Here is a 26664-nt window from a genome sequence, read left to right on the forward strand (position 1 = left end):
AGGTACTTTAACTTACAATTTCTGTGTGGTTTTTTTTTTAATTGGAGTGAATAATTCTGTAAGTATTCTTATTTTAGGACAGATTTCTAAAATCCTGGAATATATCTTTAAAGATAGGAATTTTAGAAATTTTGGCTAAATCCATTTACTATTTGCAACTGGAGCAGGTGCATTGAATCATTGGGTTATAGAACACTTACATGATCCCACTGATTAAGAGAATGTACTCTAGTTGGGAATGGCAAGTGGATTTAACTTTTAATTTTAAGGTTTAATTTTTAGATACCTCATTTCCACATTTCTTTTAGGTCAGACAAATTCACTACAGAGATGTGGCCAGGCCTTTACTTGGATGATTTCAACAGGCTCCTTCTTTATGATATGCACTGGAGGACCTACAAATGCCTAGAGAAGTGTTGCCTTTGGGAATCTCTAGGTCCTCTGGCACAGCTTCTGACAGATGTTGTCTATACTGCTGTTAGCCGCCCGGATTCCCCGTGATTGGGTGGGATACAAATTATATTATATTATATTATTATAGATTCAGCGTAGAGGACCTAGAGATTGCTAGAGATAATATATCAATAACATCCATGGATAATCAAATCTGCAAAAGTCAAAGCTGCAAACGTGGAAGGCTGACTGTATTGCTACTGGCTTGGTATCTTTCACATACATTTAACTTCATTTAAGTTAGTGGACATCTTTATATGTTCTAAGATCATAGTAATATATTTTAAGGCCTAAATACCCTAAAGCAGTGGTCCCCAAACTGTGCTCTTGAAGGGATTTGGACTTCAGCTCCCAGAATCCCAGAGTGTTGGCCAACATGGCTGAGGCTCCTGGGAGCTGAAGTCCAAAATCTCTTAAAGGACACAGTTTGAGGACCATTACCCTAAAGGCATCCAATCGTGTCTGATCTTGGAAGCTAATAAGCAAGGTCAGCCTGGTTAGTACTCGGATGTGAAACTGCCAAGGAATACCAGGTACTGTAGGCCAGTTTTCAGAGCCTCTGAGTATTTCTTGCCTAAGAAAACCCTAGGATGGTCATCATAAATCAACTTGAAGGAACTCTAAAGATTGGGTTTTTGCTGTTACTGGAAGCAATCCTATCCTGATGGTTTTCTGCCTGGACACTGTTGAAGGCAAAGGCAGGACCATGAGACTCCTTGGATACCCCGCCATTTGCAAGTGAGCTCCAGCACCTTCCCTTCATGGCCTGCGACACTGACCATGGAGACCAGAGGTCCTCCTTTCCCAGGACATGTCCTACATTTCAACTTGCTTTGGTCAGGCCTCGCCTGTAACACTGTGTCCAGTTCTGGGCACCACAGTTCAGAAAGGATGTCGAGAAGCTGGTGCAGGAGGAATTGGAATATGTCCTCCATTTTGAGCATTGTTGACACCAGAGGCACATAAGAAGAGACATGGCTGCCCATCTCTTTGGGGCTCCTCTGGCATATCTGTATTATGTATGGTTGAACGCCTCATAAAATATAACACATGTAACACAGGTCCAAAACACATGGAAGAAACAACCAAATAAACTGCATTTCCCAGGATTCCCTAGCAGTCATCCAGGGCAGTCAAAGCGGTCTCAGAGTGGGTTATTTCTGCAGTGTGTTTTGGCCCATAGAAATGTAAATCTATGCAGCTTAGGTCCAAAACACACTATAGAAATAATCCAAGTTTGGGACCACTTTAAAAACTGCCCTGGCTGAGAGCTAGGGAATCCTGGGAAATGTAGTTTATTGTGGTACCAGAGCTTTCTGACAGAGAAGGCTAAATGCCTCACAAAAGAGTAGTTTCCCAGTCTGGGGCCACTTTAACTGCCCTGGCTGAGAGCTAGGGGATGCTGGGAAATGTAGTTTGTAGTGGCAGCAGAGCCAGGGCAGTCAAAGCGGTCTCAAAGCGGGTTATTTCCGCAGTGTGTTTTGGACCTGTGTTACACGTATCACATGTTTATTAGGCGTTGTTCCAGATGTAGAGACTGAGGCCCTTGGTGGGCGGCGCTGCTCCCTCCTCCTGTCAGAGGCTCCTGGGCTCTGCTTTGACAGGGGCTCAGTTTCCAGGGGACGCTGTCCGTCGCCGGAACCCTTCCCCCAGGACAGGAGCCGAGGCCTAGGCCCGAGTCCCGTTCACCTTGGGCGGGAGGGCCTGTCATGCAGTCCCGGGTGGTGTGCCTGGGCAGCGGCGGGGCCGGCGCCCGCGGGGCCCCTGGGGCAGCCAGGAGGGTCCGGCTCCTCCTGCAGCAGCTGGGCTCCAGCAGGGGCCCCGCGGGGAGGCAGCCCGGGGGCCCCCTCCGGGCCCTGCATGGCTCCAGCAACGCAGAAGGTAAAGAAGGCAGCAGCAGCAGGAGGAGACTGCCACGGTCGCCCTCCTCTTCCCTTCCCCCCTTGAGACTGACTGGAAGGAAGAGGTTGGCAGAGCTGCCCTAGGCTTCAGCCCACTTCCTCAGATGCAGCTGGAGATTATAATGATGATGATGATAAAGATAACGATAATAATAATGTAGAGAGATCTTGTGGCACCTTTGAGACTCATTGAAAGAAAGAAGTTGGCAGCAGGGACTTTCCTAGGCTCCAGTCTTCTTCCTCAGATGCAGTTGGAGATGAATATGATGATGATGATGATGATGATGATGATCATGATGATGATGATATAGATATAGAGAGATCCTGTAGCCCCTTTGAGACTGACTGAAAGAAAGAAGTTGGCAGCATGAGCTTTCGTAGAGGAAGTAGACTGGAGCCTAGGAACACTCCTGCTGCCAACTTCTTTCTATCAGCGAGTCTCAAAGGGGCTACAAGATCTCTCTACATTATTATTATTATTATTATTATTATTATCATCATCATCTCCATCTGTATCTGAGGAAGTACACTGAAGCCTGAGAAAGTCCCTGCTGCCAACTTCTTTCTTTCAGCCAGTCTCAAAGGGGCTACAAGATCTCTCTACATTATCATCATCATCATCATCATCATCATTGCTGTTGTCGTTAGCTGCCCTTTGAGTCGAACTTGACTCATGGCGTCCCTGTGGATAGGACACCTCCAAGGCCCCTGTCCTCTTCCTCTCTGCTCAGCTTCTGCAGATCCAGGCCCATGACCTCCTTGATTGAATCTAACCATCTGGCTTGCAGTCTTCCTCTCTTTCTGCTGCCTTCCACCTTTCGTACCATCATAGCCTTTTCTAATGCGTCTTTCCTTCTCATGGTGTGCCCACAGTACGACAACCATAATTTTATGCATTCAGGTTTCTAGGGAGAGTTTGGGCTTTTTTAAATACACAAGTTTCAAATTTTACAAGAATTTGAAGCTGCTTCTTCTTCTTCTGCTCCTTTCTATGGTACTACTGTAGTGATTTTTTTCCAAGATGACACAGTGAACCTCTTAACTATGGCACCTCTCCAGATGTTATTGGACTGCAGTGCTCAGAAGCTCTAGCCAGCTTAGCAAATTGCGGAGAAAGCTACTACTTTCAGTTTAACTGCTACTAAAAGGCTATACAATTCTCTTCTCTGCTCCATAATAACCAAAGTTTTGATAGGAGAAACTGAAAGTCACTTTATAATTGGCACAACGGGGAAGGAAGCATCCTGTACTGGGTACATGAAAAAGTTCAGGTCTGCACTCACCGAGGCAAACATAGCTCAATAACCATCTGTGTCCCTTGTCTCTTTGATACAAAAACGTTGTTTTTATCTGTCACACCAAGTTTTTAGGCCTTTTTTTTTCAGGGGGAGGAGGAGTATTAACATTTTCTCAGCCTAAAGAGGAAGGCAATGGCAAACCTCCTCTGGATAAATCTTGGCTAGAAAACTGTATGATAGGGCAGCGGAAAGTCAAAGTCAACTTGAAGGCACACCACAAGAACAAAGTATTCAATTCTTTCTCTAAGCCAGGAATGGGCAACTTTGTGGTGCTCTAGATACACCCATTATCCCTAACCAGTCTAATTGGTGCTGCCGGGTGTTTGAATTTGGAGTTCCCACAATAACTGGGACCCTTAGGTCTATGCCTGCTTAAGCATTAGATTTTGCCCACTGGATCAGAACATTTCCCATCCCTCCTCTAATGAACTGACAGTGATATGAAAACCTGTAAGGGGAAGGATGAATGGATGAACATCAGGCAAAGCCAATAAATATATAACATCCAAAGTAAAAGGATTCAGAACCTCACAATGAGATAGTAAATGCAGACATTTTGGATGAAAACAAACTTTATAAACCAATTTTTGGTTTCCTGACTAAACTGTCATAGAATGAATACCTTTTTGTTCTTTGGTCTTAGCTAATAGCCCAGGACAGCCTTCTGAGAAATTGCTAGGTGGCCATAAGTAAATACTGGCAGAAATATTCTCAGCGCTAAGAAATAGATCCCAAGCTACTTCTTTCAACCTAGCAGTGTAAAAAACTCAGTTTTGATTCATGACTATATCATTTTATGGTATTTTTATTAGAATCTTAACCATGGGATATTCAATCAAGCTCCCTCCCTTAACATTTGAAGCTCTTACACCCCAAGCCTATGAATGTTTACAGTAAAATGTCACTGAATCAGAGGGACTGTTTATTGGGGGACAGTACATTTAATTGAAATTTGAATTGTCAAAGATAAACTCACTCAGATATTCCAGATCTCAGTATTTTGTAAAACAACTTCTTTCCTCATCCTATATGATCTTTACCACTTCTTACATCTTCAGTATACAGAAAAAGTAGCTGTATACTAGGGCTAGGTTTAACACTTTAGTCTGAAGTTAATAATGAGATAAACAACTTTAGTTTTTGTTGCTGCTTGGCCTGCAACCTGGCTGAGCGTCTTTGTTGTATTCTTTGTTTTATTCTTTTGTCCGTCCTCCTTGATTGAGGACTTAAGACCCCAGCTGTGTCTTCTTCCTCATCAGCAGGTGTCTCTTGCCCTTGTCCTGCTGGCTGAGGCTGCACTTTCATAGGATGAGCTGGCTGAGGGTCTTCAGCAGGAAGAGCTGCAGGTTGTTCCCTGTCTGGAAGACTTGCGTGGGTCCCTTCTTCAGCCTCCTCATCAAACTCTTCCTCCAGGACCCAGTTCTGCAGCTCCTGGTATTATTGGTTCATGTCCCAGCTCCCTGTGGATACCACATCTGCTCAAGTCCCATTGTATGCAATGATGTAGTAAAATGGTGTCCCTTATATAAAATGGTAAAATCAAGGTGTACTTTTGATACACACACACACACACACACACACACACACACACACACTTGACCCTTGTCTTATGTGGGGGGTTCTGGACCCTCTCATGTAAGGTGAATAATGCGTATGCTTAGGGCCCCATTGAATATAATGGGGTTCGGGCACAGTGGCACGCATATGCCACGGACACACGCACCATTCATTGCATTGCAGTGCCGCTTCCGCGTAAGCTGAAAGCCAGATATAGTGTGCCCGTGTATGGCGTGGGCTCACTATATATATGGTAATACTTTCAAGTCATGAATGGTTGAATTTGTGGATATGGAGGGCTGGCTCTGCTCAGAATAGCATGTCTCAAGTAATCTTAGCACATGCCTCTTCACCCTTTATTCTGATTGTGATTTCCCTGTTTTCCCCTCTTGGTTGCTCTCCCACATTTCTATATGGCAAACATTTGGTGTGTGTTTACTTTTAACACTATGTATTGAAGTTTGTGGGCTCTTCCTGTCTTGTTTGCAGAATTTTGCAAAGGGTTTCAATGGCCTGTTACAGACTGCCAAAATAAAGCTGCTTCGGGTCTCTTTGGAGGTATGCTATTTAAATGATGCATGCACCCTAAGAATCCGGAAGCTGCACCAAAGCTGCACTCCAGTGCTTAGGAATGCATCATTTAAATAGCATACCTCCAAAGAGACCCGAAGCAACTTTATTTTGGCAGTCTGTAACAGGCCCATGTCTTCTTTCTCTACTTGTAACTCTCACTTATTGTACCACTGTTTCTTCTGTCTTCCCCCTCCCCTTTCCGCATAATATCCATTGAAGAAGAAACAATTGAAAAGATTGCTGCAAAGTGGTTTTTGATAAAGCTGTGTGTTTTTAAATCCTGTTTATGGCAGAGATGGGGAAATGTGAGGTCTTCCAGATAGATGTTGTTGAACTGCAGCTCACATCATTCCTCATAATTGACAGTGCTTGACTAGAGCTACTCATAATGACAGTTAAAATCCGAAAATATTTGGAGGGCAACCTCTCCCAGTTGACCCCCCAGGTTCAACCTTTAGCTGCTCTTTCCCTTCAAGATCCCTCCCTGGATCTGGTTCTCAGGCCTTAAGGTGACCAATATACTGGGCAAATGGCTTTGTTGCCCAGTGGGTTCAGTGTGCTAAAGTGTAACCATTTTGCCATGGTAATTATTAAATTAAAATATCCACGCAGAGCTGTAGAGAATAAAACCAGTGAAGAGTTATTGCAAAAGGTAAATATCTAGTGTTATGCTGATACCACACACACTGTACATGGTAACACCTCAGTTTCAAACAAAAGTAACACATCTAGCTGAACTCCTTCCATATTCTCAGCTCTTAGAAATGTTAGGCAGACCTCCTCCATTCCCCTGCTAACTCTCCCTCTGACTACCCTGACTCTTTTACAGACAAGCTTCTAGGTTAATCCTTTCCTCCATAGTTTTCCCTCCAGCATTGCATGAGCTGTGATTGACTGGCTCTGCTCAGGCTTGCCCAGCTTCTTGCTTCACAAGGCCATGCATCACCTAACCCGACATTATTGTGTTTCTTGTACATTTCTCAACAAGCTACTGCTGAGATTATGATGCTGAGGTATGACCATAACTCAGTTCTTTTTTGAGTTTGGCTTACTCTTCTCTCCTCTACGAAATACTTTTCTTGTTGTTTTCTAGGGTAACTGGATTGAAGCCTCCTCTTTATCTCTTTGGGTACTTAAGTTGGTAATAAATCTTTGTAAGAGGGAGTCTCAAGATTGTCACTCCACTGTCTAACAATTTCAGTGTTGCTCAAAGTCCTTTTTGTGTTTACTCTGTTGCTGCTCCTTGCTCCTTGAAAACATGCGTTCTGGACTCTTCCACTTAATTTCTGCCACATTAAAAGCAGTAGTAAAGATGGTTGATAAACATTAACCTACCAGTTTTGGCTTCAAGTACATGTTTCAAATGGCTAGTAGTTAACACTAATCGGAATTTACAGCTGGCCAGAATATGATAGAAAAGATAATGAAATCTTAGAATTACTTCTATGTGAAAGAATATTTATTCTCCTTGTCACTCCAGTATCTATTCACTGAAAATTGAGAATTTCATTTCATGGTGATGACGGAGCTGTGACAACCTTGGGGCCTCTCTCTTGTGCTCCTTGTCCCTATGGATACACATTCATGTGGACAGTTTCTCTCTTTTGCTTGGTGACATATACATCTCGAACGGATTTCTGTTTGATTCCTCAAGAAAGCCTATTGGTTTAATGCTAGTTCAGTACCGTGTTTTTAATCCGTTTAAGTTGTTCTGCTGCTGTTACATTATGTTGTTTTCAGGACAACTTTCCTGTCATTGCATAGAAACCTGATATGTACTTGCATTGCTTTAATCACTGAGAAGTTCAGAAGTAATCTTGTTAAAAATGTTTCAGTATGATCCTGGCAATAGATAATGTAATGGGTTGGAACAGTCAAAGATATTTGAGTTTTGCATCAAGCATTAAAGTGACATCCTCCACAGTGTAAAAATATAACAACTAAGTAAGTGACCATATTGACTATCTAAGAGCCAGCTTGGTGTAGAGGTTTGAGCACTGGACTATGACTCTGGAGACCAAGGTCCAAATCCCAGCTTGGCTATGTAAACCCACTGGGTGACCTTGGGCTAGTCACACTCTCTCAGCCTCAGAGGATGGCAATGGCAAACCCCTCTGAAGAAACTTAGGCCTGTTACAGACTGCCAAAATAAAGCTGCTTCGGGTCTCTTTGGAGGTATGCTGTTTAAATGATGCATGCATCCTAAGAATCCGGAAGCTGCACCAAAGCTGCACTCCAGTGCTTAGGAATGGAGTCTGGCTTTGGCGCGACCTCCGGACTCTTAGGACCCATGCATCATTTAAATAGCATGCCTCCAAAGAGACCCAAAGCAGCTTTATTTTGGCAGTCTGTAACAGGCCATACTAAGAAAGTGCCATGACAGGTGTTCCTAAGGGTCACTATAAGTCAGAAACGACTTGAAGGCACACAAAAACAACAACAAAGAGAATCCCCCAAACTGCTGCCGTGCCATTTCTGATAGCAAGTCTGGCCCTGAAAACAAACATATGACTTCAAGGGTATGCTATTATACAGGACTATATATAAACAACGTCCAGGGATTCTAGGGAGACTGAGCTCTGTAAAGAAATGCTACAACGTCATTTGGAGTTGTAAATGTAACTGTCCTTTGGAGTTGTAAATGCAACATGGTTTATTGAGATACTCATTTACATTTGTCATATTTGCAAAAGTAAAGGCTGAATCTGTAGAGGCCAGGATTTTATTTACGGGGGAAATGTTACTCTGTACAAAGGTTTCCTGTTACATCTCTAAAACACTGAACAAAGGTTAGAAGGAAGTTCCTAGTTAAAATGTCATCTTGGATAGTTTACTGCCAGAAAGCAGCAGAGACTAATGTCTGTATGCATGGAATGAAATGACATTGCTGTCTTGATTTAAAATCATTACATAGCATATTTGTAGATGATAACCAATAATAAATTACTTTTTTTTTATTTCCAGGAGATACTGTTACCATTGGAGATGTGTCATACAAACTCAGAATTCCAAGAAACCCAGAACTTGTACCAGTCAACTACAGTAAGGATCTATATTATTTTAAAACAAACCCCCAAATAGGGATCCAGTTGAACAAACCTGTGGATGTGAATGCAGCATCAGTGCTAAAATAGAGAATCCTGGTTCTGCAGGCTGGATTTGTTCTCTCGGCTTCTTCCAAAACCACACTCCTTTGCTGTGTGGGAAATCCCTGCTCTTATCTCTGATAATTGATAAGAGACAAGAGGTGGAATTTCCCTGTTCATTGCCTGTGGAACACAGGCTTGCTTTACAGTTCAGCAGAGAAATTCAGTGACTGCAGAAGAGAGTATATTAAAAGGCTCTTAAACATTAAATATGCTGATTTTTAAATAGCTTTTGATTGTAAAGGTTATTGTTGATAATAGGACTGAGCTGTATTTCGCATGCCTTAATGCTTACTAAATAGAAAATTGGCCTTAGGCCAGGGCAGTGCTTCTCAATTATTTTCTGTCATGCCCCCCCCGCTAGGAAGAAGCAAACATTTCGCGCCCCCCCCCCCCCCCGCGCGACTGTAAATAGTATCATTTGTCTATAAAATTGTTATAAGTACACCTCTACATAACAGAGCCTCGCGCCCCCCTTTACGGAGCCTTGCGCCCCTCTCTGGGGGGCCCGCCCCACTATTTGAGAAAGGCTGGGCCAGGGGGATATGGATTCAGATCTGTGCTCTATCATGAATCTTGTTGAATAATGTTGAGCTGCTTCACTGTTCCCCAGCATAAGATGCCTCACAGGTTAATTGAAATGATAATATTTTAGGGCACAGTAATCAAAATGTAGTTGTGAGACTGTGTCCAAAGTCCCTGAGCCACCCTTTTTCTTGTCAAGAAGGTTGAGTTAGCTCTTCTGGAAGTCTGCAGCCTCAGGCCAGAGACGTAGCCAAGGGGGGGGGGGGGGTTCTTGGGGTCTGGACCCCCGCTTCCATTAGAAAAATGAATGGTGTGTGCTGCTGCGCTGCTGCACTCAAGCCCCATTATAATGGTGGCACTTAGTCTGGACCCCCCCTTCCTAAAATCCTAGCTACATCCCCGCTCAGGCTTTAAATAGGCTACATTGGTCCCCTGTGTTGTGTAACATCATAAAATGCCTATTTTTCAAAACCAGAAATGGGCTGTTTTGGGCAGTCCATGTGGCCCTCAGAAGAAAATAAACCCTTGGACTCGCTATAATTGCCTGCCACTGTTTTAAGAGAAGCTTTGCGCTCCCTGAATGAATGTCAGGATAAAGCTGTAGTAAATAAATCACATTTTTAACTTCATTTAAAGAAAAACCCCACAAATTTCACTGCCAGGATGCAACTCTGAGGCATAATTTAGCAAGAAATTGAATCTTACTGCAAGATAAAATACTACTACAGCACATTTATTAGAGAGCAAGGTCAATCAAGAATGCCAGGACCTATTTGTGCAAACATGTAAAGAATTCTCTGTTAGTGCATTTTTGTTTCCCACAAGATCTGTGGATTTTCTCACACATTCCATAACTGTACTTGAGACTGAGGATCAGAGTTCATAAAAGTGAAATGTACTTCTCTGCAGATGTGGGAGTATTATAGACAATCTGTACAAGGAAGAGAATGTGGGAAAGCTTTCATGAATCACAATGGTTCTTGTTGTACAGTCAGCCCTTCTTATACATGGATTTTTTTATACACAGATTCAAGCATCCACAGTTTGAAAATGTTCAAAATGTATGAATTTCAAATATCAAACCTTAATTTCCCATTTTTTTTATAAGGGACACCATTTTGCTGTTTCATTATATTTAATGGGACTTGAGCATCCACGGATTTTGTTATCCATGGAAGACCTTGGAACCAAACCCCAGCGTATAACAAGGATCCACTGTATGATTCCTGCACCTATTCCTGGAGATTTGGCTGCAGTAACACATGCCCTGACTATATCCTGTTCAGTTTACTGTAGGACAATATTTGGGGTTGCTTTTGACTGTTTAAAAACTTCAGTAGTCCCAAAATGCTGTGACCAAATTGCTTTCTGGGACTGGTGATAGGCAGTATACAACTCCTTTGCTGAAACAGCTTCACTGGCTGTTTGTCTATTTCTGGGTATAATCCAATGTGACCTAGAAAGCCCTATATGACTTGGCTCCAAACTATGTGAAAGACTGTATATTCCTGTGTGGACCTGCCCAAATCTTAATATCTTCAAGGAAAGGCTTTCGTTCTATCCCACCACTTTCACAGGTATGATTGCTGAGGCCATTGGAAAGAGCTTTCTTGATGTCTGTTCCCACACTGAATATCCCTCCCACAAGAGTCTAGCTTGGCCTCCACTTTGATCTCTTTTTGCCTGCAGGCAAAGCCCTTTTTATTTAAACAAGCCATGTATCTTTATTTGGGTGGGTAGAAGGGTCTTTTAACCAGTTATTTTAAATAATGTGATTGTCAATTTAATGTGAGTGTGTTTTTAAAGCCTTTGGGGTCATATATTGTTTTAAATGTATTTTGTTTTAATTCTATACTGTAAACTGTCTTTGTTCCTATGTGGGGGGAAAAGACAAGATATAAGTAAGTAAGTAAGTATGTAAAGTATATCTTATCATAGCACACCTGAATACAAGCATATCCCTCTTCTAGTTTGGAAATGGTACTACATCCGTATAAAGATAGAAACTGTTTTGTGACATTAACTAGTATTCATTGTAATATTACTACTAGATTTTTTAAAAAAGGTTCTTTATTAGAAATACATGTTTGACTGACACAGGATGGAGATGGAAGGGAGGAAGAAAGTCTGGGAGTTCAAAAGTCTGCTTTGTATTTGGCTTTCATAGTAATCTATGCAGCACTTGGCATGCAGTACTAGTCTGAGCACTCATGATGTTACACTATAAGATCAACTGAACATACTTGCCAACTCATATCTCCAGGCCTTTCTATGTTCTCGTTATTCCAAATCAAGGAAATACAAAAGTGCTGTGAAAGTGCTAAAATACTCCAGGGTAAATTACTCTGTACAACACAATGATGACTAACAGGATGTAAGTGCATTTGAGTGCACTCATGTCCAAAGGGGCTTTACCTCTGAGCCTTGGAGTGTTCTTCTATGCTGTATAGCATTTATGTTCTGTTCCACAAGACAGCTTGTTTTGAATTTTTGAATTTTCTTTCTATTTTAGGCATCTCTTAAGTCTGATCCAATTTCTTTTCTTCAAGTCAAAACTAAAAATAGAACTACTAAACTTATTTATGTGAAATGTACCAGTAACTTTAGGTTGCATAGCATAACTGCTTCTGGACTTCTGATACTGGGTATCATTTAACTGTGTAGCAGCCACATTTTGAACTAATTGCGGTTTCCAATCCAAATCATCCTCAAAGGTAGCCCCATCACCCAGTCATTTTGGAGGTCACTTTGGAGGTATGCTGTTTAAATGATGCATGCGTCCTAGGGAGCCAAGAGCCGCGCCAAAGTTACACTCCAGTTCTAAGGACTGGAGCGCAGCTTTGGCACAGCTTCTGGCCTCTTAAGATGTGTGTGTCATTTAAACAGCATACCTCCAAAGTGACCCAAAGCAGCTTTATTTTGCCTGTCTGCACGAGTCCACAGTTTACCTATTTTAACAATGGTATTTTAAGCTGAATGCTACTGTACACTACCCTGAGAATTTTATTACAGGGCAGTATATATTGTATATCTTGAGCATAAAATATACACTTTAGATTAATGACTATGACTATAACAGATATCAGATGCTTTGCCAGAGCCAGTATTACTGCAAGATTGTTAGTTCTGAATGGCAGACAAGGAAAAAAAAATTAAATTTAACTCTTAGGGGGTAAATTAATAAACTCAAGCTATGCCTTTCATAGTACTTACTTTTCCTCTCTAGGGGCCCGTACACACAGGCCAAAATAAAGCATCATTTAAACAGCATACCTCCAAAGTGACCCGAAGCAGCTTTATTTTGCCCTGTCTGTACGGAGCCTATGTATCCTAAAGGAACTTTCAAAAATTTAATAATTTGTTTTAGAAATTTATGTAGGGTTCTTTACAACCACAATTTTCCTGGAGGAGTATTGGATTCAGTTGCCATTTGGTGAGGGTGGGTTTAGTTATCCCTGGTCTATTGAGACTGTTTATTGATGTGATTTTTCATCTTTCCTGATCTTTAATCTTGGGTTGCGTTGAATTCTTCTTGTCTAATGCCACTTTATAGGAGGTAGAATGTTGGAGTCTGTCTGTGTCAGAGCATGTTTTACTCCCCTTCGTGTTGTTAACAGTTAGGGAATTTTGGCAGACAGTGCCACAGCACCTGTGCTTTGGTTTGTTTACCTATGCTAAATTAACTTGATGAAGTAATAAAGATTTAAAAATTAGGAAGAAAACTTTTAAATGAAGATTTGGGAGAGAGAGGAATCTTCTAATTCCAAAACGTTTGATTGGTTTTAATGATGAACTATTCCAGTGGTACTCAAATGTTTTACTGTTGGGACTCCCCTTTACATCTGCATGGGATGCCACCCCCCCCCTCCTCGACCTAGTATATGAATAAAAATATTTTGTTTATTTAGTGTGTGTATTTTCATTAGCATATTCATATTTTAACATTTTATAGGGAAATTACAATCAAATTAGAATTTAGTTAAGTAAAATCAATATTTAATTCAATACATGTGTAAACTTTACACATAAAAAAATTGAGAAGAGGAGGAAGAGGAGGATGGATCAGAAACTCAAGTCTTGCGCCTCCTTTGAGCAACTCTTGACCCCCCCCCCATGAATTCCATTCATAGGATTCTAAAAAAGAAAGCTTACAATATGTTTATTTATTTATTTATTTATTTATTTATTTATTGTCCATAAATGTCACATTCTGAGATTTAGACACAAATAGGAGGATGAATTAGCCCTGTTTCTGACCAGCCAGTGGTTTGCAGCAATGGTCTCCCCATATACTATGTTGATGGATTGTAAACTCAGACATGTCCAAGGACATTTTGTTTCATTTATATTGGACTCTACAACCCATACTTAGAAAAGTTTTAAGTATGTCTGCCAATTGTCAATGGTATATATAATTTTTGTGGGTTTTTCGGGCTATGTTCTTGAATACTGTAATTTATTCCTGATGTTTCGCCCGCATCTGTTGGTGGCATCTTCAGAAGATGCCATCTTCAGAAGATCCCCCCTCTGAAGATGCCAGCCACAGATCCAGGTGAAATGCCAGGAATAAATTCTTCCAAAGCACAGCCACATAGCCTGAAAAATCCACAAAAAACTGTGGATGTTGGCTGTGAAAGCCTTCAACTTCATGTTGGTGATGTAGTTTTCCTCATGTATCTCTAAGCATACAATCTGGTTATGCCCTGTGGCATTTCCTTTTTAGTGAAAGGTTATCAGCCCAATTAATATTATTTCACAGCAGTCCAGAATTTGCAGACTTACCAGCTATTTGCTCACTTCTTGGAAACTAACTTCTGGTCATCAGAAATTGATTCTTTTTACCTTTTTGGTAGCTAAAAGAATTTATATTACAATGGTGTACATTGCATGCTTATGGGACAGATTTCCCCCATTGCCATTCCATATTCTGTTTTGCAACAAGGCAAACAATATATTGTGTGAGAAAGTTGTGAGGCTTTCAGTGTGCTATTGGAATTCTCCTTTTGGAATTCTAACACAACTAGAGGTAATATAATTTCGAGTTTTGTATCTTTGCATAGTTGTACTTTGTATTAACTGTCCTTTTGCAAAAGGAGATTGCACTCTAGTCCAGTGTCCTCTGTTCTCTTTTATTTTTGTGCTGTTGTTTGTTTTATTTCCCATGGGTAGCACACACTGTTCCCTGCTTTCGTCCATTGGGTCACAAGTGTAGACTGTTATTCCGTATGTGTCACGTGCATGCTTTTGCTACTGTTCATATGGTTTTGTAGCATTGATCCATCGCCATAGGGTATCTTACTGATTACCCTTGATTTTCTTCTATAATCCCTAAATGTCTTCTTGTCATTGCATGATTTTTTGTAGAGAGAAGGGTTGAGGAGAAGGAAGCTACTTCCGTTGCCTATGTATTTATCTGTATAGTGCCTTCCACTGTGTTTTGCTCTGAGGAGGAAGGTTCTCATAATACATAGATCATTTTCAGCGAATGAGGTAGTAGAATGATTATAAATGATTATTCCCAGGGTGAAGAATGTTGTGATGTTTTTCTTTTATATATGGTGATTGTATGACATTGACTTGAATGTCTCCTCTGGCACTGAGTTGGTCTGGGTTTTTTCTGATGATGATGATCCTTGCAGGTTTTATGGTTCTAAGCTCTTTGGGGCTTGAACTTGTATGATGCTGGTGGTATCTAAATAATAAATGAAGTTATATGGATGCTGTTGTACTCTTTCTGGACATCATCCTGGTTGTGTCACTCGGTGACCTAATTCAGCTTTAAAGCAGGTAAATGTTGTATAAACTTAGTGAAATATTTTTCTCCCATGGTTGCCTGGAGACAGGGTTTTGGATATTTACCAAGACATGCCCATAGAGACTTTTCTGCATCAAGAGCTTGTGGAGACATAATACTTTGAATCTCTTAGGAAGGCTGTAGGAACACACACCTCTTCCTCCCCACCCTGCCCGCAGTTCCTCTCCTCTGCTGTTAAGAGGTGTGTACGCATAGATAGTACTAACCAATGTTTGCTTTTTAAAATTAGGAATTAAGACTCAATGTCACAGAGATTTAGGAATATCTATCAAATTTTAAAATTTGTATATAATCTTTTATAAGACTATATCGGAATGGGCTAACCCACCTTCATTTCTAATGGGTGAGGTTGCATATGGTTGTTATTTGTTGCCTTTTGCATTATGCCAGATGCAACTGTAAGCCCAAACTCCCTGTGCTTAGGAACCATTCCTAAACCAGGAGTGCCATGATATAGAATTCTAAGGTTTGTCTCTTATAACTGTAAAGCCAAGTCTTTTGTTCCAGTTTTCAGTCTGGTGTTAGTAGCTTTTCCTGGACTATCAAGAAATTTTGATTTCTGACACAAAACTACTTCTGGTATAAGATAAAATCTGCCTGAACAGTACACTGTATCGTATAAGGCAGATATTAATATCAGGAACCTTCGCTTTCTCTTCTCCCTCATTCAGTTTGCTTCCCTCCCCATAAAGCTACATTTTGCAGGGTATGTTCCCTCCTGGTCATTTCGTCATCTGCTGGGAAAGGGCATGAAAAAGTACATAGAATTGAGAGAAAATGGGAAAAGAGTGCCATTATTCCAATTTCCTTTCTCAGGCGTCTGCCACACTGCTTAATTAATGCAGTTTGACCCTGCTTTAACTGTCATAGTTATATCCTGTCAAAGCCTGGGATGTATAGTGTGTTGTGGCACCAGAGCTCTCTGACAGAGAAATCTAAATATCTCACTAAACTACTCATCCCAGAATTCCATAGCATTGAGCCATGGCAGTTAAAGTGGTGTCAAACTGCATTAATTTTGTAATGTAAATGCAGCCTCCAGGAATTTTTTCTTGGCTGGATTCTCCAGCGTCTGCTTGCAAACACACACTGGGCTGAAGAAGTGAGAAAGAATTGTGCTCTTTCAACCATCTTTTATCCCTTGTGTACTTCAGAAGGCTGTTTCTTTCCCACTCTCAATGGTTAGGAAATAGATGCTGTTTGTTTTTTGTCTGTGCACACAATTTTTTTTCAGATACTGGGAGAGGTTAGAGAGTTTCATGAGCATTATTGGACTCATGGACGCCTGCCTCATTAGCAATTCCACGATTAAGGGAATGGAAGACTTGTATGTGTATGTTGGTTCCATTTGGGTGGACAGCACCTTATATTTATGTATGCATTTAACATATGTATGCTCCCTCCTTCAACAATAAGTTTTCCAGAGCTACTTCCCACAACACCCTCCACATTTGTGGCTTTGATTTTTGCAGCTTTGATTATTCATGGATTTTATTAATATGTTATCTCTAGTAATTGCTAAGTCCTTCAGCACAACTGTATGGTTAACCAAAAGTCACACTGAAGGACCTAGAGATTCCTAGGGAGAACACTCCACTAGGTATTTGTATCTCACCCAGTGCGTTTCTATGGTCAATGTCTGGCAGAGGTTGACCACAGAGTTGTACTGGAGGACCTAGAGATTGCTAGACAGGTGTTCTCTCAGATAAAAACATATTACTTTTGTTATTTACTGTTTTCCCACATTCACGAGGGTCCTGTGCCCCTAACCCCAGCGAATGTGGAGGAACAAGCGTAGTTGGTTAGACAGTTTCCTGGCCACAGGCTTATGGCCTAAATAAAGCATGACACAAAAGGAGAATAGGGTGTGTGGAATTAAGTTCAGCAATTTTTAGCTGTTCCCCATTCCCTTCAGGGGTTATAGCAATGGCAGATAGGATGAAGGAAGGGATTCTCACCAGCTACTGGGGTCCAGGCATACAGCTGGAGCTGTGCCTGGCCAACTATTCTCTCCTCAGAGACCAGAGCAATGACACTTTGGATATGGAGGGAGGACCTCTCGCCTGCTTCTAGGGCCCAGGCATGATGGAATTGTGCCTGGCTACTCTTCTCTTCCTCAGCGACCAGAACAATGGCCGTTGGAATATGAAGGGAGGACACAGACATGATGGAGCTATGCCTGATTTCTCTTCTTAAGGGCCTGTCCTTGTTCCAGGTGGTTTAATACTTGTAGTAGTAGTAGTAGTAGTAGTGCAGGATATTGACATTTATTATATGTTATTTCATTGATTGATTCCATTATGTTCTCAAGTTTAGAGCGAACAAATGTGGGATTTGAATTTCAATACTGTCTTCATAGGATCACTTCTGTTGAATAGTCCTTATTGTACATTTCATGTCCCTGACTTTACAGCTGACTGAAAATTAACTTTCAGATCGTAGCTACAAGACTTTCATGACAACCAGACCCATGTACTGCAGGACTCATTCCAAGAAAAGCATTTCATAGTAGCCACAAATATTCTCTGCTGGTGTCATGCATTCAGAAGGAAACTGATTCTTGCTTTCTGATAAGTGTTTGAAAGAAGTTCCTTAACTCGTGCTTAGTACACTGTATTTGTTTTCTCATTTGTACCCTTTCCTTCCTCCCAGAAACTAATAAAGGTGTATGTATTTTATTCTATTTTAGCTTTATAACAATCATATGAAGTAGATTAGGCCAAAAGAGAATTACTTACCCATATCTCTCTAGTGAACATGACTGATGAATAGTGATTTGAATCTGTTTCTCTCACATTCAGAAACAATATTCTTTTATATCACACTGTATTTTATTAATTTAATTGAACTCAAGCAAGCTGTTACTTTTATCTAGCCAGGAACCGACTGGTGCATTTGTATGAACTTTAATAGTGACACTAAACTTGGGACTGGAAAGTACTTATCAAAGAAACAATTCTACACAGTATGAAGCTAGAGAAATGAATTCAGGAAAAGAAGAATAGCATCCAACTTAGCTAAATTGTTTTGGAATTTTAAAATACTTTTTTAAAATCTTTCAAATTTAAATAATAGTTCATACTACTTTTTTTGTGTGTAGTTTCAGACTCTCTGGCTCAATCTGTAATTCAGCATCTAAGATGGATCATGCAGAAGGATCTTTTAGGCCAAGATGTCTTCCTCATAGGACCTCCTGGGCCACTTCGGAGATCTATTGCCATGCAATACTTGGTAAGCTATTGGAGGGAAACCCAGGCTCTTTACAGACCGCCCAAAAGGGGCAGTCTCGCGCCGCTGCCGGTTGCAGCGCGGAGGAGTAGCAGCAGCCAAACCGCGCAACTCTTCTGCGCTGCAAAGAAGAAGCGCCAAAATGGCGCGTCTCTTTGCGGTGCAGTTATGATGCTGCGAGGCGCCAATGCCGCACTCGCAGTGTCATATGCGCCACGCGACATGCGGACGCAGTGTGTCTGCTACGTAAAGATGGCAGCCCCCATTTGGAATGGGCGCCGCCATTTTGTACGGACTGGGTCCGTATTAGGGTTAGGGGCGTCCGGACTTTATGCCCGTTTTCATTAGGGAATTAAATGAGAACTCAAGGCAGCTATAGTAATCAAGATCTGTTTTTTGACTGGAAAGAGTTTGATTCAAACTACAGCTGCATACAGGACTTGTGAGTAGTGGTGATTTTGGAGTTACTCCTTGTCCTACTCCGGAGTAAGACTTTTTTGCTTACTTTTACTCCTGTTCCTACTCCTGTAAAAACCTCTGTCTCCTTTACTCCTTACTCCTACTCCCCAGCCCTGGGGGGGAAAGCCCCAGTTGCTTTGCAAGGCTGCTGTGTGTCTGTGTCTGTGTCTTTGCCCCCCAGTCCCTTCCCCACTGTGCAGTATAATAAAATTGTTCTTTGGTATTTGCATGTACAATTTAATAACAGGAATAAAAAGTAAGAAATTATATTTTGTTACTCCTTACTCCTACTCCTACTCCCCAGCCCTGGGTGCATACCACAACTGAAACTGACTAGACTTGCTTTGCTTTATCAGCATTACTGTATCATAGGACTTGATGTCCCGGGCTTGGGCTCTCAGACGTAGGCTACATCCACACTGCAAAAATAATCCAGTTTGACACCACTTTAACTGCCATGGCTCAGTGCTGTGGAATTCTAAAAATTATAGTTTGTTGTGGCACCAAAGCTCTCTGACAGAGAATGATAAATGTCTCACAGAACAACAGTTCCCAGAATTCCATAGCATTGAGCCACGGCAGTAAAAGAAGTGTCAAAGTGGATTATTTCTGCAGTGTGGATATCTTGGTAGTCATCATGGACTTGAGAGGTTGCCACTGAGGTTCCTTTAACTATTCTGTGCCATGGTTATGGTGGCATGGTGTGTACCATATTATGTAATATACTTTTCATGGTTTCAGAACAGTTTGTCTTAATGTCACCACAGCTACAATAGCCACACACACACAGAGGGAGAACAAGTACCAACTTCTTAGTTCACAAGAGAGTTCTGGGTTTCTTTCTGTCACCCTTCCTCAAGAAGGGACATACCAGACCATTACTGCAAAAGGAAGAAAGTCTCTGTTTCTTTCCTCCAAATCTATCTCCTTTTTTCCCCAAGCTCCCCCTCTCCTCCCTCCCCCCGACTAGATGGAGAAGGGCTGTTTGGGACTGTTCCCATTCTCTGTAACAGTTAGCTTCATACCGTAGCAGTGCCCATGTGTACCTATGTTGGAGATTAAATTAAAATGTGGCTCTTTTTTCATCCTATAGGAATCGCACTGCATGTAGGATGCTGTGCTTGTATAGGATTAGATTAGATCTATTACAACACAGTATAAAAATCTGGAAAAGAAGCAGAAATCCTTAGAAGAAAATTAAGCCCCAGTAATAAATCAATACCACACCTCTGTTTTTGCTTTCTGTAACATATTTGTAACACTGAAGTATAACAATTATATATCATTTTGTAAGTGTAGTTCAACAACCACTGCATTCAGAAACCCAGCATTCATGTGACCTGAACTGCATGTATTCAGGAAATAAATTTTTACCCTTAGGGCGTATTATATTTCATGTGTAATCCTTAGTGCCAGATGGACAATTCACCAAATGTTTCCTAACCCTTTTGATTGCTAAAAGATTGATACTTGTTATTAGAAAATAAATTTCTCTATCCATTGGATAGAAGATCTAAATACACTTGCTGTGTTTGAAAGAATTATGAATAGACAAAATTTACAAATGGACATACTTGGATATTTGGAAAGCTTTTATAATGTCTAATGTGGTTATTTTTCCTCCTCTTGTGCTTTTATTTTCTTGCTTTTGTTAAACTGGAATGTTGTGTGTAAATGAGATCCCTTTTGAATGTAATTTTTAAAAGTCACTTAAAGAAAAGAAAACAAGTATATATGCTCACAGAAATTGAATATGGTAACAGTAATATTTGCATGCTTATGATTATAGTTATGTTGTTTTGTCTAAATGGCGCAGAGCTGAATGTTGTACCAATGCTGATAAAACAGGTAGAATATAAAGGAAAACATTGAAGCCATGTTGAATGGGGAGAGTGCTAAACTAGGCTTCAATATGAGCCTTCAATATAATTCCCTGGGGTCAGACCCATTTAGTGATGGTAGGTCTGTACTGGACATTTTTTGTCAAGCTAGATGGATCATAATTGCAACATTGTTCTGTAATATTGTGCTACAATCTGCAGGAATTGACCAAGCGGGAGGTGGAGTATATTGCACTCTCCAGGGACACAACTGAAACTGATCTCAAACAGCGGAGAGAGATTCGAGCAGGCACTGCCTATTACATTGATCAAGTGAGTAGCTGTAGCAGCCTTAGTTCCTAGTCTTCATCTATTAAGAGCATGAAAAGTTAATTCCTTAAAAAACAGGGGATGTCTTTGTCCATATTCTGTAACAGTCAACATTTGAGGAAGGGACATAGTTCAGTAGCAGAGTGCAGAAGGTCCCGTATGCAGTCCTGGGCATCTCTGGGTAGGACTTAGAACAATTTCTCTCTGAAATCCTAGGAAGCTACTCCAGGTCAATGTAAAACAACAACAACAACAAAACATCATCAACAACAAAACCCTACCCAACCCTCCAGTCCAATGTTTTAACTTAAAACACTAGAAGTTGCCATATACTAATTTGTTCAACTCACCAGTGGTAGAATTGGTTCTCTTAACCAAGAGCCCAAACAGATAGGTCAAAATAAAGCTGCTTCGGGTCATTCTAGAGGTATGCTATTTAAATGACACATGCATCTTAAGATGCCAGACGCAGCACCAAAGCTGCATTCCAGTCCTTAGGACTGGAGCATGGCTTTGGCGTGGCTAACAGCCTCTTAGGACATATGCATCATTTTAACAGCATACACCTCCAAAGTGACCCGAAGCAGCTTTATTTTGGCCTGTCTGTTCAGGCCCCAAGTTTTATTTTAGGAAAGCAATATGGAAAAGAGGGGGTTGACTTTCCAATCCCATTTCTTACTAGGATCTCTCTCCTGTTACTTCTTCTTCCTTAGTGTAGCTTTCTTCCTACTTAAGTTCCCAGTCCCTCTGACTTACTGTATATACTCATGTATAAGTCTAGAAATTTAAGTCAAAAAATTGATCCAAAAAAACGTAGTCAACTTATCCACGGGTCAATGTAAGTATTGTACATTAACTCTTACTAAAAAAAGGGAACTATCCCCTGGTGAAAGGCAAGAGTGTAATCTGTCCTGGAAGCACTGACCTCCCTCTATTCTCTTATCCATCCAGTGTTTAGTGTGAGCACAAACAGTTATGCCTGCTTGAATTTTGTTAAGTTCTTTGGTATTGTTTTCTTTTGCTTTGTCTTTTAGATCCTTGGTTATATGCTCCTAAGTTTTACCCTTGACTTATCCTTGGGTCATATCAAAATATATACTTTTGGCCCCAAAACTTGCCCTCGACTTATACATGAGGTTGACTTATAGTTGAGTATATATAATAAGTCTTCTATCTCCATTTTGCATATACAGTGGAGCCTTGTTATATGCTGGGGTTTGGTTCCAAGATCCCCCGTGTATAACAAAATCCGTGGATGCTCAAGTCCCATTAAATATAATGGCATAGCAAAATGGCATCCCTTATAAAAAATGGAAAATCAAGGTTTGATATTTGAAATTTATACTTTTTTTGAACATTTTCAAACCATAGATGCTTGAATCCGTGTATAAAAAAAGTGCACCAAGTTATTGTTCACTGTTCTGTCATTCAGGACAGTTAAAAAAGATATTTAGAAAATCTACTTCTGACTTGCAGAAAAACATATGCCAGCCATTCACTTTCAAGTAGGTTTTGTGAAGTATATACAGCTATCTGTAGCTCTAATGCTATTTTGTTTTGATTTGTAGTGTGCAGTGCGTGCAGCTACAGAAGGTAGGATCCTAATTTTGGAAGGTTTGGAGAAGGCTGAGCGGAATGTCTTGCCGGTATTGAACAATTTATTGGAGAACAGGGAAATGCAACTTGATGATGGCCGTTTCCTGATGTCAGCTGAACGTTATGACAAACTTCTGAAGGTAAAAATAATATATTAGATGGTTCCGCTTTTTGTTTGACAGCCTGTTTATTTTATCTTGAATTTATGGATCTGAGTAAACGTTGCAAAAGAATCCCAAGTATCCGAAACCCTTATTTGATTGATCTTTTACAACATTTCTTACATACCCATAAATTTTATCATTGATTTATCCACAGATCATAGCAAATTCCATAAATTTCCAAACCCTCACCTCACTTACAGTTGTGTATATATGGTAGCTGCACAGGAAGAAAAACAGTTATTGGCCTGTTACAAACTGCCAAAATAAAGCTGCTTTGGGTCTCTTTTGGAGGTATGCTGTTTAAATGATGCATGCATCCTAAGAATCCGGAAGCTGCACCAAAGATGCACTCCAGTGCTTAGGAATGGAGTGTGGCTTTGGCGTGACCTCCGGACTCTTAGGACCCATGCATCATTTAAATAGCATACCTACAAAGAGACCCGAAGCAGCTTTATTTTGGCAGTCTGTAACAGGCCATTGTGTTTCCTTTAGTATTGTGTATGTGTGTGCATGTGTGTATAGGCTTTGGAGATGGAACCAGATAATTTTGTTTCCAGGCCAAAATATAGCCTGTTGAGCAACTTGGGAACTTACTAGGGATGAATCTGATCAAAAACATGCACAAGGAGATTACAAGCTTCTGTGCTTGGGCGTTGTAATCAGTGTTTTCATGAACATATCCTTAGAGTATGAATATGTAACAGAGCTTTATCTATTATGCTGGTATCAGCAGATCTGTAATAGAAACTGATACTGCCAGTCCCTTGGGACCTGTTACTAACATGCTGGCATTAGAAGGCTGCATTTAACAGATTAACAAAATGGATCATATAGTTCTTAGTCTTTTGATGTAAAGCACCACTCAGAATTGCTTCAAACGCTTCAAACCATGACCTCATGGAGGAGTCCATATTATGAAAAATAAATCTGCATTCTTTATATGTATCTACACTGTGAGCATTACTGCATGAGTCCTGTTCTCACAGCAGTTGGGTCGGGAGAAAAATGGAAACATATTACATTCAGAGCGCCAATATTGCACATCTTTGGAACTGCGCGACTAGGGTTGCTGCTGCCATTTCACTCTCTGCCTGAGTCCTCTTTAACCCAACATGCCTTTCAGTATTTTTATTTTTTATTTTTATTATTATTTATTTTTCTTTTAACTCGCACAGTTTTGGAGCTCTGTTACAGCGATATCAGTAAAAAGAAATTATGACAGAAAACAGAAAGGCGGGGGAAAGGTAATCAGGCTGTTTGGGAATGGCAAAGCAGGGACAGGGAGAGGAGGGAACACTACACCACATGACTGGCAATAACTCACCTGCACCAACAGCAACATTTTGCACCAGGACATTAGCACTGTTGACAGATCATTGACAGGTTTCCCCATCAATGAAAAGGGATGCCCTAATCTTGGTTGGAGGACACAGCTACAGGTCAGAGGTGGCATTGTGTGATAAATATCACCAAAGCTACTTGTTTTTTCCAGCTGTAACTACAGTATAAAAGGTGGGTGTAGTAGTCTCCTAAGTATGAATATTGAAAGCTCTGGGTCAATGGAATATGTACATTTCACTCCCTGACTTTTTCTCAAATAAAGCCCTTGTGCTTTCTGAGGTTCACTGTGAAAAAAACACTGATACATATACTGTGTGAAATGGTGCTAAAATCAAGACTTTAGATAAAATTGACATTTGTAGTCAATTTGAAGTCAGCGCTAGTTCTACACCTCACAAATATGTTTTCTTATTCTTTGTTGTCAGTTCAAATAGCTTTTCATTAGGCCACCAGAATAGTTGTCATTTTTTCTGAAGTAGTTGCTAAATTGTAAATACATGTTTACTTATATTTAGGAGCACGATAAAGCAGAGTTGGATGCATGGAGGATTGTTAGAGTCAGTGAAAACTTCAGAGTGATTGCACTGGGCCTTCCTATTCCTCGGTATTTGGGTAACCCATTAGACCCACCACTGCGATCTAGATTTCAAGCTAGAGATGTTTATTATCTACCCTTTAAGGTAAGTAATGTTACAAAAGTCTGATGTTGTGTGAAAAGAACACTTGACCATTCATCATATAATTTACAAAGCACTTCAATTTAGATGTAAATATTGTTTGGGTTTTGGTTTGGGCATTCCATATTACTTAATTGGAGGTGATCACTGCTAAAGTACAATGTACTTGAAATTAGAAGATTTTAGATTCCTTAGCTGAGCGCTTTGGTATAAAAGATTGATCATGATATTTAAAGCATAAGACTCAGTAGTATGTTCAGCATCAAGCTAAGCAACATACAATGCCCCCCTGGTATCTGCTGGGTTTGGGTCCAGGACTCCCCATGAATGTTGAAGTCCAATTAAACAAAGTAGTGTAGTAAAATGGAGTCCCTTATATAAAATTGCAAAATCAAGGTTTTGTTTATGGAACTTATATATATTTAAAACGTGGAAAAGAAGTCCATGGATATGTAGGGCTGGCTGTAATTATTCTGTAATAGCATAGTCCACGCACAATACAAATTATATCCTGATATATTGTATATTTTATTTTAGGACCACCTTTCACTTCTGTATCTAATTGGACCTTCTGTTTCAACAGAGAGGTAAATATGTGTATAAAAACTATGGATATGTTGTCTTAGAATTTTGTTTTCTTTGCTGTTTACTTACTTTGTCAAGTCTTCAAGAATGTCACACTGGTATAGACCTGTTGTGATACAGACACATGGATCACATTAAAGAACCTGGATGAAATATGGCTCAGGTGAACTGCTAGGCCATCAATTAGATTTTGTGGCAAATCTTCTTCACCAAATGTGTAAATCAGGTAAGGCTGTATTGTGTTCAATTCTAGGTTTTCAAGTAGAGTAAGGAAAACCTCTCAAATAATAAACCCAGACCTCAAACAGATGGCCCAAAAGGGCTGCTTTGGGCCATGTTGGGGAGTGACGTTCAGATTACATACGCTCTGAGCGCGGCTGGAAGCCGGCCTGGAGGTGGCTCTTTCTCAGAGAATCAGGCCAAAAAGGAGTGGTAAAATACTGCTCCTTTTTTGGTGTCTGGTTCAGGAACACCGTGGCAGCCTGGATCAAGGCCGGGCGTGTGTGGCTGCCACAGTCCTGGGGTGAGGAGCGGTGGGGTGGTCCCAGCCGTCTTTTTGTGCCGTCTGCTTTGCCTCCTGGATGAGCCCCCTTATCCTCTTACTTGTGGGAGGTCCTGTGATTTTAAAAAGGCCGAAGCTTGCAGGTTGATGCTCTGCACAGAATATTAGAATATGTGTGAACATGATATGTATACATACCGTACTGGTTCCTGTGTGCTTATACTCATAGTGTTATGGTCTCTTTAATATGAAAGTTTTGGTTAGCCTTTTTTTAATAAGCATTTTGAATTTAAGAATAACAAATTATGCTGAAATTGCCTTTGTTTACTGTATTTATAGAATTTCACAGCTTTTGTCTTTTGCAACAACTCTTTGCACCCAAGAATCCTCTGTATTGGGTCTCCCTGACTTTCCTTTAGACAGCCTGTCATCTGCTGTGCAGATTCTGGTAGGTCCATTCATATATATATATATTAAAGCTATATAAAACAGAAAATCTTGTTAACATTGATTTCATTAGTGGTATAATAAAATATTACCTCTTAATTAAGAATAGTAGTATTTTGATAGTGGGCCTGAACGTATTCTGCTCATACACTATTGTAATGATTTTCTTTACAAAGCTAGGGAGAGCCGGTATGGTGTAGTGGTTTGAGCATTGGACTACAACTCTGAAGATCAGGGTTCGATTCTC

The 26664-nt window shown here is 40.5% G+C and overlaps 1 protein-coding gene across 9 annotated transcripts in view; it reads left to right on the forward strand.

The window, feature by feature from the left end:
* The window catches only part of VWA8 (von Willebrand factor A domain containing 8), a 140504-nt gene that overhangs the window by 19179 nt on the left and 94661 nt on the right, over nucleotides 1-26664 (forward strand). For 6 of the 9 annotated variants that reach the window (XM_089511040.1, XM_089511039.1, XM_089511037.1 and 3 more), the window contains 6 exons: nucleotides 8747-8824; nucleotides 20998-21108; nucleotides 22674-22841; nucleotides 24722-24886; nucleotides 25421-25470; nucleotides 26310-26418. In XM_089511040.1, the coding sequence (XP_089367166.1) occupies nucleotides 8747-8824; nucleotides 20998-21108; nucleotides 22674-22841; nucleotides 24722-24886; nucleotides 25421-25470; nucleotides 26310-26418 (681 nt within the window). Of the gene's footprint in view, nucleotides 1-2101; nucleotides 2335-8746; nucleotides 8825-18368; nucleotides 18500-20997; nucleotides 21109-22673; nucleotides 22842-24721; nucleotides 24887-25420; nucleotides 25471-26309; nucleotides 26419-26664 lie in introns of those variants that run through there. The other 3 variants (XM_089511034.1, XM_089511044.1, XM_089511041.1) reach the window with 2 other exon arrangements.

The sequence above is a fragment of the Sceloporus occidentalis genome, unplaced genomic scaffold (assembly GCF_023333645.1).
Source record: "Sceloporus occidentalis isolate IW3139 unplaced genomic scaffold, rSceOcc1.0.p SCAF_2, whole genome shotgun sequence".
Lineage (NCBI taxonomy): Eukaryota > Metazoa > Chordata > Lepidosauria > Squamata > Phrynosomatidae > Sceloporus > Sceloporus occidentalis.